This window comes from Trachinotus anak, unplaced genomic scaffold, assembly GCF_046630095.1.
Source record: "Trachinotus anak isolate AG129_WGS33_773 ecotype Australia unplaced genomic scaffold, CSIRO_AGI_Tana_v1 ptg000005l, whole genome shotgun sequence".
Taxonomy (NCBI): Eukaryota; Metazoa; Chordata; class Actinopteri; order Carangiformes; family Carangidae; genus Trachinotus; species Trachinotus anak.
In genome coordinates this window covers 220818-233625 of record NW_027273856.1, presented here as the reverse complement: position 1 = coordinate 233625, position 12808 = coordinate 220818, and the positions used below count along the sequence as shown (strand labels likewise).

Below are 12808 nucleotides of genomic sequence, written 5' to 3'. Positions count from 1 at the left end.
CTTCAACTCAAACACGCAGCGATTCTCCACTAATAAACAAGGGCTGAGAGATAGAATGTTTCATTGCAGTTAATCATATAATAACATTTCATCTGGTCATTGTAACCAAAAGCCTTCTCAAGCACCTGCATTACTGAGTGTTTATATGATTTCAGTAATTCTATTTTATGTAGTTTTGACTGAAATAATTCAACACGTTAAATCACAGTGGGTCTCTCCCTGAAGTGCGCTGAGACTTTTTAGAGGGCAGATGTTGAAACAAGGCTTAACATGCACAGCAGAATGAAATAAGGAAAAGTCACTTGGTAATTTTTCACAAATAGGAAGATTTATTTATTTTGACATATGGCCTGAATTAATAAATGAAGTCAAGGAGGGCTCTTCTCTGAGAGAGGCCGTTTGGCAGGTGTTCAAGTAAAGGTTAGAGCCGCTGTGGATGCACAACCCTGGTCTGATTCTAAACAAGAACTTGAGTTGATAATCTGCATCAGATCTGAGAGCACTTAAGTTAGGAGGGTAGGTCAAACTCTAGCCATGATAGCAGCTTGAATAACACACACTGACTGCTGTATCTTTGGTTTGCATTCATCCTGCTCGTGTGGATGCTTGTAAGGTGATGGGAAACATATCATAGCTGTCATAAGATACGTGACTCATAAATAATTTGTTTTCACAGATATTTCTGAAAGTGGCAGAAGATACTGGAGTGGACACAGAAATACAAAGTAAGGTGGCATCTCTTGGGAAACACTGATGTAGCTTCATCACAAACACAAGAAAAAACAAAAAAACATGTACAGTGTGTGAAGTCACATCAAGTCAGTAAATCCCTTGCCATATTCCTTCTTTAAACATTAACATCCTCTTGTCTGAGCTACGTTGTTCACTCGGCTTATGACACTCTCATGTCAATACTCATCATCAATACTCTGATGTATTGTGGAATTAACTTTGCATCTTTCCACTAAAGTTATGCGACTGGTTTTTACTTTTGAGGCAAAATCTGGCTGCTACACGAGACAGTTCTGTGTCGCCTTCAACATTTAGTGCTGTTGAATTACACTGTATTAGTTTGAGCCTCTATTGCACCAGTGTTTGCAATATTTGCAACAGTGACTTTCAGGTAAAAATCATTTTTCTTGAGTTTATGTTATTTTATCTGCCCTTGTGCAGACATATTGCATAAACTCTAACTGTTATTGCTCATTGATTGACCTCAGCAGATAAATCTTCATCTGCACTATCTCCAGTTTTTCTGTGTATATCCATCACAAAACAACTTTACTTTTCAGTTTATCTCAAAAATCTGATTCCTTCACGTTGCTAAAACACCTGGGCTTGTGCTTTTACAGGCAATAACGTGGCAGTGTAAAGGGCAGGTAGCTATTCGTATTGTTATTTATAACCTTAAATTGGGTCAGGCCAAAAAACATATCTTATTTGTATTCCCACAGCAACAAAGGAGCTGTTGGTGAGAGACTGCAGAAGAAGCTCCCGTGAATCCAAACGGAACAGCATCGCCAGCATCCACACTGCACCAGGACAAGGCTCTGGAATGACTGGCAAGTCTCTCCAAACTGATCATTGTGAATGTTTTTAAAATGCAAGAAGTCAAGTAGTCACTAATATCAATGGGTGTTACTGTATTTCAAATAGAAATTTAGTAAAATGAACTGTTACTCTTGCTTGAGTCTTGTTCCTTCCTGTTTCTCATGCAGAAATAAAAGAAAGATTCACAAGTAAAGTGGAAGGTAGGTGCTGCATTTCGCCTTCACTGCAGACTCTTATAGAAGCAAATGTCAGTTTTTCTGCACACCATTTATTCTTCAGTGACTAACTTCATTTAGTTTGGATTTAATTTGACTGTTTCACCTCAGTAGCCATTTTGAAAAGAGGGCATAAACAAGAGCTCCGTCCCCAGAATGAGTCATTTTCAAACAGAATTTCCATCCAATCCATACAGTTTTATCTAACCTGTCTTTTCACCTTTTCAATTTTGCCTGTATGAAAGAAATTCACTTTCATACAGGTCTTTCATCATGAAAATGGTTTTCAATCAGAATATGTTTTATTATCTTAATGACTACTGCAAAAATATAACACTTCTTTTTTCAGTAACAGTATTCTTGGAGAGTGTGAGACACAAAACCAAGGTGTCTACAGAGCTCTTGTTTATCACCCCTCTTCTCCTGAGTCATGCCCAAATAGTGTTTCCAAAATGTATGGTATGTTAAAAAAAAAAATTGCTACAATGAGGAATGAGCACGTGCAACTGGCAGGTTTAACACCTAAGTTATATTTGATTTGAGTCCATTAGCTACGCTGGGAAACGTGCTCAGTGGGGCTTTTACATATGCATAGATGATAAATAACATGGTGGGTTAATGTCCATTCCAGACTTAAAGAGGAACACCAGTGTCAGGGGGAGGGGATCCACGGTCATCACCGGGTGGGAGCTGATCAGGAGGCAGTTCCTGGCGCTCTTTATCAAGCGCTTCCACCACGCCCGGAGGAGCCGCAAGGGACTCATTGCCCAGGTAATGGCCTCAGTCTGTCATATTGATGAATTGAAGGGTTACACTAGGAGGGGTGCATGGGAGGATCAAGGTAGGATTGTATGAAATACATGTTGGCTTTCAAAATCAGTTAATGACATATGTGATAGAGTAAGCTAATTTCAGATCTGGAGGGAAAAGTCACATCATCCATCTTGATGGAGTCAGGAGTTGGGGGAATTTAACTTGTTGGAAAATAAATTGACGCAGAAGTCAGTTGAAAGCCAAGGGTTAGAAAAACGTGAAGAGCAGCTGCCAGGCTGATGTAACATGTTGTCAATAAACTGCACATACAATAATCATGTGTTATACCAAAGAATTGAGGACAAACAAGGCTGAGGCCGAGATGACGTGATTGTTGAGGATTTTGCTCTCTCCATCAATCACTTTGTGTGAGCAGAGATGTGTCAGTCAGCGAGCAGAAGTTTTTCAGTCGCTCCTTTGTACATTTGTGTGTAAAGTGTGTCAATTATTGGTGTTTTCAGTTAGAGGAGCATCAGTTTTACCTGATTGCTGTGATTGGCACCAGAAAGGCAAAGTGACACCCACGATTAAATTTTCCTTCATTTTACTGTGTGCTAATCATGTGTTTTCATTAGCTATGTATTAAAAGTGATCGCATAACAATTACAGAGATGACAGACTGCTATTAGCCCATTACGTGTACGTCTATATTATTTTGGTCCGCATAAACATAATTTTAAAAGTCAAACCCAATAAACAGACATAATTTAAACAAGTCAAAACTAATTTGGGTAAGTAGCAATTTCAAGGAACTTAAGTAGTTTTTTTTTTTTTCTCCAAGTTTGAAAAAATGTGTTCTGACTTAAATTGTGTTGACAGTCACAGTGTATGTAAATATATTGTAATGCCATCAGTTATGACAGCTGCCGTGATGCTGAAATAATCATTACTGAAAATGGCTGAACTGCAGCTCATCCAGTCTATACTGCTGTGTGTGTGTGTGTGTGTGTGTGAGTGAGCAGTGATTCACCTTTGTGAGCTGTATGGGCTGTTTTTGTAATTTGCTGCAGTACCAATCCCCATTAGTCACTGTCAATCTTGGACGTCCCTCTTTAGTGGGGACGCAGAGCAGGATGGAAGGATAAGAGTGCGCGTGTGTACTTACAAGGGTGCACATTGTCTGCAAGGGCACACCTCCTACCTCTTCCTCTCTTCCTCTTTATTCATTTGGCTAAAGGTTTTCTTTGCCCCCCATCATGTCAACAGCTCCCATTGTCAGCAGATATGATTGTGTGGTGAGGTAATCTCCTCGAATACAAGTGGTTAGAGGAATATAAAAGAGATTATGGCGTGTAACACAAAAGGAGTGATTTATGGGGATGAAAGTTGGGGACAGGCGAGTCTTGGCAATGTCAGAATCAGGGAGAAGCAGCTATTGGTTATGTGGTGGTGGATGAGTTGACGGGTTCACAGTGAACTTACTACAACATGCTTTTCAAGCACCAGAACCTTGCTGTTAAACAGTAGATGATATACAGTTTTTAATTCAGAATCTGTTTTTGTATCTAATTGTCACTACATCATGGCTCATGAAATGTTCCTTTGTATTTAAGTTTATGTATTCATTTTTTTTACTGTTTACTGTGGATATAATGTCTCCACTGGAGATAACAATAGTTTCACTGACTGTGAATATTTTGTCTGAAAGTTGTGTAAAGAAAAAAACACATTAACACATAAGTAAAAAATATTTAAGGTGTTGCTATTATCCACTTTAACACAAGCTGCAGCAATAAAGCTATTATTCACAAACGCAACTGAAAAGCCAGAGACGTTTGTTGAAGAAACAAACTCAATTTAATGAGGTGCTTGACTTTGCAGAAGATAAAACTCATCTTAATCGTGTTTTGTTGTTTATACCCATTTTGCATATAATCCCGTCCCCTTCTTTAAATCCCCGCTAAACTTGAGAACGCCATAAACTCATGCATTGTTCATGGGAGTGCTTTGGCTTTGTGAGCATAATGACTTCTCCCCGTTTTTTTGCAGATCTCTCTCAATGGAAGAAGTACCAGCTGTCACCTGCAATTACTGTAGAGAGAGAGAGTGTGTGCAGCAAAAAAAAAAGAATAGTTCTTTCTTTTGCTGTCTGTCATTAAGCTTTTCGGTCTCATTTCTGCTCTTTATCTTTCTTCCAAGCACATTTCCATGGCCATGCAGTAAATTTAGGATTTTCAATTGTGGCATCTTGAATTGGCCTGGCAAATTGCATGCCCTGCAATTAATCAAGTGTACGCAAACCTCTCCCTAGCTGCAGGGTGCGTTCCAACCTACGAGTGATTAAACATTAAAGATATCTTGCATTTTTTTTCCCACTGACCTTTTTGTCAGTTCTAACAATGAAATGAAAAGAGAATTACATAACGGAGAAAAGAGGATTGGATGGTGGAGTGGGGTGGGGAGGATAAGGGAAGTGTGGCAGTGTCTGGTTTTAAAAAAATAACACAAAAGACAAGAGAATAGCAAGAAACTAATTATATCTGAGTGGCCAGATGGTGGTGTCAGTGTTGGAAGTGTTTAATCAAACTCATAAAGCATGCAGAAGAGCCCAAACAAGTTGGTGGGGAGCATATTAATGTGCACACATTATCACAGTGGTCCTGCTTTATTGTTGATTGCATCAGTCATTTTGTAGCACGTAATGACAATAAGGGGACTCGGGGAGGGGAGTGATGAAATTGATCTCGCACTGAATCTTGTCCTTTCATGCTTTACACACAAACATGCATCTGTATCACCTGTGCTGACAACCTGTGCAGACCACATAGTGTTTCTTTTAGTTAAAAGGGGGCCAGCAGTAATTGCAGTTAAAATAATAGGTCTATGATTGAATGTAGATTTTAGGTTCCTTAATTAATCTGTTTAGCCCTAGTGTCTGAAAATGCGCCTTTAAAGTGCAGTTGAAAATACTAAAATCGTAAATTTTTTTTGGTTTGTCACATTGCAGCTTGGACTTTTATTGATGCCTGTAACATTTCACTCTGTAATGTCAAAGACGTTTTCAGTTGTAGCAGGATAAATGTCTTAAGCAGAGCAGTGATACTTTAATGAGATATTTTGACTAAAAACTTGTTACTGTCCTCCCAGGTGGTCTTGCCCGCTGTTTTCGTGTGCCTGTCTCTGATCTTCTCACTCATCCTCCCACCATTCACTGAATATCCCAGTCTGGAGCTGCAGCCCTGGATGTATGGTCTACCTCAGAGCACATTTTACAGGTAACCATGTGATGATATAGAATTAAATGTGATGTCAGGCTTGTGAAATTAATAACAATTCAGCTCAAGTTTTCATTGAGATTTCAGTGCTTAAGTTTAATATCTACTCTAATGGTGATGGATATAATACAATATTTACAGTGTTAAGCTCATACCCAGGTCGAAACTTTTGGCTGTTACATTCTCTGCTTGTTGCTACCAAGCAGAAGCAACAACAGTTTTCCAGGGGAGAATCCTTTACTGTTATCAGAGGCAGAGAGAGTGTGAATAATTTAAAGAAGAACTGGGTAGTTATTGTTGTGAACATAGCTGAGTAAATGAACAATAAACTTCAACCCTGCAAGAAAGTTTGTCACTTCAGTGACAGGAAATCAAAGGAAAAGGATGTCACAGTACTGCTTATGGTGTTTGATTGCCAAGAGATTTTTCCGTTGCTGAGGTCATCAATCTGGACACTGTTCTTTCCTTGGCTGCAGCTTGATATTCTGTCATTGAGAATCACAGACATAATTGGTGACAAGGCACAGCTGTAGTGGACTTCAGCACCCACTTACAATAAACTTGACTTACTGCAGAGGATGTAGATCCATAACATAAAAAACAACACACAGTTTTTGAAAGAAACCTTATCAAGTATAGCTCTTAATAATAAACAACTAAGACAGAATATATATTGCTATATGTGTACATTGACTTTATTCTCCAGTCTTTATTGTATGATTTTACATATTTACTCCAGTAAGCTCAAAGTTGCTGCAACATGATTTGTCCTTCTCTGGAACAACAAAAGTGCTGTAAAAATGCCAAATGTGTTCTAATATGCATCATGGCTTTCAGCATCGGTGCAAACCATCATACTAATCTTGACACTGGCTGTTCTTGTGACATGAAGCTGTCGGTGTTTATTGAACTTGCAGGTATTTCATTTCCCCTGTCAGCACTTTGCAGGAATTCACTCTAAAGATGTCAAAACACAATTAACTGTAGCCTCACATGAAACTTGTTCATTTAATATAGAATCTTAGCTCTTTGTCAGAGTGACATGCAACACCTCTTGTATTTGTTGACATATTTAAGACACTTTTATTTGACAGGATCTAATAGATACTACGTATTCTGGTCCACAGAGACTACAAACTTTGATTAATAATGTTATCCCAGTTCTCTTGCCTTTTGTATGGTGATAAATATTGGTAATGTTGTACTTAGTTTTACAATAGAATTATTCACTACACTTGGAGCAATAATTCAGTGAACAAGCTTTTCTCATGCCAACAATTTTCATTCTTCATTTACACAATTTTTGCCAAATTACTGAAACTGAAACATTTAAATGCAATTCTTCATCTCTTCCCTCAGTACTGAAACACTAACCCTAACCCTAACCCTCAGTACTGAAACATACAAATTCAACCCTTCTGTGCCACTCTCTGTCTATGGTGCTGAAATATTTAAAGTAGTCTATCAATGTCTATGGTGTTAATGCGGTCAAAACAGTCTGTCTCTGTCCACAATGCCGCAATGTTCAGCGTAGTCTGTCTCTGTCCATGGTACTGAAACTGTCAAACTAGTGTGCTTCTATCTTTGGTGCAAACATTCAGGATAGTGTGTCTCTGTCCATAGTGCTGAAACATTAAAACCTAGTACCTCTGCCTCTGTCTATGGTGCTCAAACATTCAAACCCAGTCTGTCTGTCACAGTCTCTGCTGTGACCACTGCATAGTGTACATGGATTGTCGAACTTTTAGCAACCAGCATCTAGCCACACAGCCAAAAACTCTGAACAATTATGCTACCACCTAGTGACACACTAACAACCAACGCAGACACAAAGATATTATGTAGGGACATCCATGCTGTCATCCATTGAATATAAATTAATTGTTGTGGTACAAATTCACCAGGTGTTTTCGAAAGAATGACAAGATATGATACTGTGAGAAATTCTCCTTTGCAATTTATTTGTGGGATTTCAGAGCCAACTCTTCAACAGACTTTGTCACATTGCCTCATATTCTAAACATGAACTGCACATTCAGTTTCCTTGGGAGCTATTCTTGTGTGATACATTTTCAAACTAGAGAGTTCTTAATTTTTATGACATTCTCCTTTGGCCAATTACTAAATATTGCCTTCTCTTGAGTGACTTTAAAGCACCCTACCTGGTGATGACTGTGTGATTAAAAGCAGTGTGCCTTTTCATCCCTTTTCATACATCCAGTCCATTCAGAGGAGCATTGTTGTACTATATACCTCATAAATGCCAATGATCCCTTTTAGCTTAGGGTGATTAAAGATAATGATTGATCTAATTTAGAAATTCAGGGGGTTTTGGACTCTGCTCTCTAGTGTATAATACACCCTTTTACTTTTGATTAGTTGATTTTTTTTTTTTTTTTTAAGAAAAAGCTGAGAAATTAAGATATGGAAGGTGATATTTGGAAAATAACATATCGAGAACACACTGTTCGGTTTCACAGTTTTTCTTATTAGTCCCATATTATTATGTAGCCTACATTTGATTCTCCTGTCATATGTCAAGGATGTTTCATTTTGACTAGATGAACTATTCATTAGTTCCACTTCTTCTGCATATATGCACAAGTCTTCATTTTGGAACTATCCACTAGTTTTATTATCTTGAATAACGTGGTAACCCAGCCATTGTTAATTGCAAAACAGATGGCTGCACATAATCCATTTTTACAATCAGACCACTTGAATTGCACTCACTGGTGGCCAAGAAAATGACCGCATGACCTTCATGGAGACGCCTCTAAATGAGACAATGAACACTGAATTAATCCAAATGGTTGGCTGGGCTATGGCCACTGTTGGCAGAAAGCCATCACGATTGTCTATATGAAACACTGTATTTTAACTCCCACAGCACCCGTGAGATAAAGGGCAGAGTGTGTGTGGTTAGTAATGAGGAGGAAATTGGAAAGGGAAGATTGTTTAACTGAGACTCAGGGCTTAGATATGTACAGGACACTCAGATAATGATGAAAGGCTGTGAAGAGTCTGTACTGTACACAGAATCTTGAACAGGCTCATATCAGTACGTGCTTGCACAAGAATACAACTCAGGGCAGAGCTGTGCTCCAGCCATACAAAAAAAAGTACACATCACACCAGCCAGTGGTTTTTACACTCAGTGTTGTTTTGGGAATTCATGTTTTGACTCTAGGGCCAAAGAAAACGGTTGGTAAACGCAATGATTTTTCTCTCACTGTTGATTAAGCTAACTCCAGTGGTATGCAGCATTGCTATTGAGTATTTACTTGAAATGCACCACATCAGATCCCCCAGTACAAATTTCTCATTTCCTTTTGGGCCGTCTTGGAAGTCAAGATATGTTTAAGATTAATGACCATCTAAACTCCTGTGCTTGGCCAGTATGGAAGACAGATTAGACAACTTGTGAAATCTTAATCAGTTGTGACGGGTGATAGATTAGAAGACTTGTAAAGTCCTAACTAACTGTGATAGTCCATTGTATTCCAAACAAGATGGCAGATTTCAGAGATTTTGTCACTCAGACTAGTTGATTCAGTAGAATTACTGTGTAAGTGTTATTTATCACAAACTCCACTGAGAGTATTCTTCTGGGTAGCAGTATGTCACTGACTGAATTTCACAGCCTCTAATAATCTGCTGCATGATGTGAAATCATTCACACCAAGATTAGAGTTCAAGAATTAGACACAACCCACTCTGCTTAACTGTACAGTGATCTCAGTAGTTATTGACTGTGGCAGTGTTTTCTATGTGAATCTTGACACAGCACATAACCTTAAGGATATCTGGTTGTAAATATGAATTTACTTCAGGCTGGAAAAGTCATTCTGTAAATCGATTCAGCTTTTGAAGATAGACTCTGGTGCTCTCCCACAGAGTGGAGTCAGTCTCAGCTCATCATTGGTCATAACCACCAAGACTCGGATTAGTAATTTTGAATGTCTGGATGGTTATTATGGTGTAAATCAGCTTGGTTGTTATCTAGTGCAGAAGGCTAATTCTCGCTGTCCTTGAAGCAATCACTTTTAATAAGCCAGTCATGTTATTTTATATTCCACACTTTACATATGTATATAAATACACCAAAAAGAAGCAAGACATCCCAGTATATAGTTACATCTATTTACAAGATTATTTACAAAAATTACAATCTGTCGAATGAAAACATTGGCTTTGCATCTTCCATGAGTCATCCAAAGTATGTTATCAGTGGTCTATTGGTATCTTCCACACGCCATGGATAGATTTCTTGGAGCATTACTTGCCATGGAATCTCTCATTCAGTCCTTTAGTGGATAATGTTTGCAAAATGAATATCCAGTATACTTCTCTTTTATTGAGAATTTCATTAATGTTACCACCTCTGTCAGGTAAAGTCACATTTTCAATGCCCTGGAACCTAAATGATGAGATGTCATGTTAAAAATCAATAAAAGGTCCTGTGATTGGGTCATCTCTATAATTATATAACTCCTGACTGAGCTTTTGTCTTTACTTTTTCTCTGTTTTAGTGAATGTGTTGTTTTTCCAACAAAGGATTACCCACAGGGACATTTCATCATGTAGATAATGAACGAAGTAGAACATGTGATGTCATCTTTGATAAAGTACTTTTTCCCGAGGATAAGTGAAATAGTTACCCTTGATCTTATCATTGCATTGAGCACATCCTTTACATTTGGAAGAGGTTTTGTCAGGACCTTTGTACCAGGGTATCTTTGAGATTCCGCCTCCTTCAATAGATTATTAGTAGTTGTCCTATGTGGCACCTTTGTGCTTGTGTCATAACCAATTATATTTACTTTATGACAGATTGGCTGATGCTTATGGATTAGAGATATGTGTCTACTATGGGATATAATTCAAATGTTTGCATATGTATTTACATTAATTATATTTCCAATATATGCAGCAATGACCGGCCAGATAATGTGGAGGTGTCTCAGGTGGTGGAAACATTGGTGAACAACCCCGGCTTTGGGACCCGCTGTATGGATGGAAACCCTATAGCGTAAGTGGTAGCGTAAACAAGAAATCAGCCAAAATAATAGTCCCCTAGTGTGTATTCATACCAAGTGGTACTTATTAAGTGTTAAACATTGCAAGCTGTCTATGTGGACAACTAATCACACACCTGTGCACATGTCAGAGGCATGTCTTAGCATGTGGCTGTGTCTGGTTCAAGAAATCCTGCTGCAGAAACAGAACAAGCTGTTTAAAAAAAAAAAAAAAAAACCCACAGCATTAGGAAGGAGAGCAGCTCTGCATGATTTCGGAAGCCAATTTCTAAGAACAAATTTGATCAATAAATGATTAGCGTTTCACACGCTCTCCAGATCATCGTGATCAGAATAAGTTGAATAATGAATGCCATTTTTAAACCTAAGAATGAAATGGAATTATTACTGAGCTTGGGGCACACGTAGTTCACAAATTCTTCTGCATCATAAATGTGGTGAGAGAATGACTGTGTTTCATCTTTTAATTTAGAGGTATTAGCCAGCAGTCTCTAAAAATGTATTACTTGTGATCATGTTGTTTATATCAGGTGTGTTAAAAAAAAAAAATCCATGACATACTGTGTGATATCCCAGTTACAATTGTTGTTAAGATAATAGAGAATATTATGCATATGATGATTAATGTGGGTGGCAGGAAATAATTGTTAACAATGAAATATTCATATTTCTCTCATTGTTCTCCTGCAGGAAGTTACCATGTTCCTCTGGTGGATCTGATTGGTTCACTCCATCTGTAGATCAGTCAGTCACCGACATCTTCCTCAACGGAAACTGGAGCATGTCTAACCCCTCCCCGTCCTGTCAGTGCAGCACGCCTAAACGGACGATCATGTTACCTGACTGTCCACCTGGTGCAGGAGGACTCCCTCCACCTCAGGTTAGTCTCTTAAACTGGAGCTTGTGCTCTCTGCTGGTGGCGGGGGGGGTCTGAAGTGTGAATAGCTGCTGTTTCAGTCCCTGTCTGAGGTCCCTTGAGCAAGACAGTGAAACCCTGCCTGAACCAGGGCTGCAGCTCCTGGCTCGCTGCGCTGCTCTTTGCTAAAATCCGTCCACTCACTCGTGTGTGCCACAGAGGGATAAACTGCAGGAAGAGTGTGGAATGGTCTAAATGTAAAAAAAAAAAAAATAAATCAGTGACACAACAGTACAATAAAAATGCTTATCATGGAAGCTTTTGGCTTACAGTCTGAAAGTCCCAGTCAGCATCATTTTGATTTGAAAATGTAAAGGTACTTTCTAACAAGGAATTTGCATTGCATTGCAAAATGTAAATCAGCCTTTTATGCTGTGTCCCTTTTGTGAACCAGCGTGCATTCATGAAAGCAGGACCAAAATTGATTCCACTGAAAATGCACTGAATTGGCCTTTGCCAGTGATTCAGCCTGTTCCCCATACCAGCAAAAAATTCAATTAAATTATAACTATACTGTGTCTTTTTACTCTTTTTAGATATATGCCAACCTTCCACCCTGTAGCATCCTTTAGGACATGTAGTTCCAGCAGCTCAGACTTTTCTGCTCACATCTCGAGTCCAAGGAGGCTTATCCTGCATAAACCAGTACCAATCCTTTATTGACCATTACTTTAACAATATACATGGCCAAATGTAGTGAGGGCAAATGTTGCATGGTCTGACCTAAAGAGGCTTGATCCAGGCCTGGAATGATGCCTGCTGACTGAACCAGTCACTATACAGAGAGAAAGTAGTTTCTCATGTGGAGCTTCATGGTTTGCACTCTTGTCTTCCAATGATGATGAGAAATTTAAGCTTGGGAGAGAAAAGACAAGAACTTGTCTCCTCCACTACAATGTCATTTTATTAGGCTTCTTCTGTTCCCTTGTGCTTTGTGCATGTGTCCGCATTTTAAAAGATTTGAATTTCAGTGTCACTTTCTTCACCCCACCCTAAATCTGCCAGTACTTTCTTACTCTTGGAGTCATATGATGGTTGAGAATTTGTTTGTGGTAGTTT

At 38.7% G+C, this 12808-nt stretch overlaps 1 protein-coding gene across 3 annotated transcripts in view; it reads left to right on the top strand.

The window, feature by feature from the left end:
• Positions 1 to 12808, top strand: part of LOC139621272 (phospholipid-transporting ATPase ABCA1) — a 166579-nt gene that overhangs the window by 71644 nt on the left and 82127 nt on the right. For all 3 annotated transcript variants that reach the window (XM_071477564.1, XM_071477566.1, XM_071477565.1), the window contains exons 26-32: positions 677 to 725; positions 1455 to 1562; positions 1719 to 1751; positions 2398 to 2537; positions 5667 to 5794; positions 10728 to 10826; positions 11524 to 11713. In XM_071477564.1, the coding sequence (XP_071333665.1) occupies positions 677 to 725; positions 1455 to 1562; positions 1719 to 1751; positions 2398 to 2537; positions 5667 to 5794; positions 10728 to 10826; positions 11524 to 11713 (747 nt within the window). The remainder of the gene's footprint in view (positions 1 to 676; positions 726 to 1454; positions 1563 to 1718; positions 1752 to 2397; positions 2538 to 5666; positions 5795 to 10727; positions 10827 to 11523; positions 11714 to 12808) is intronic.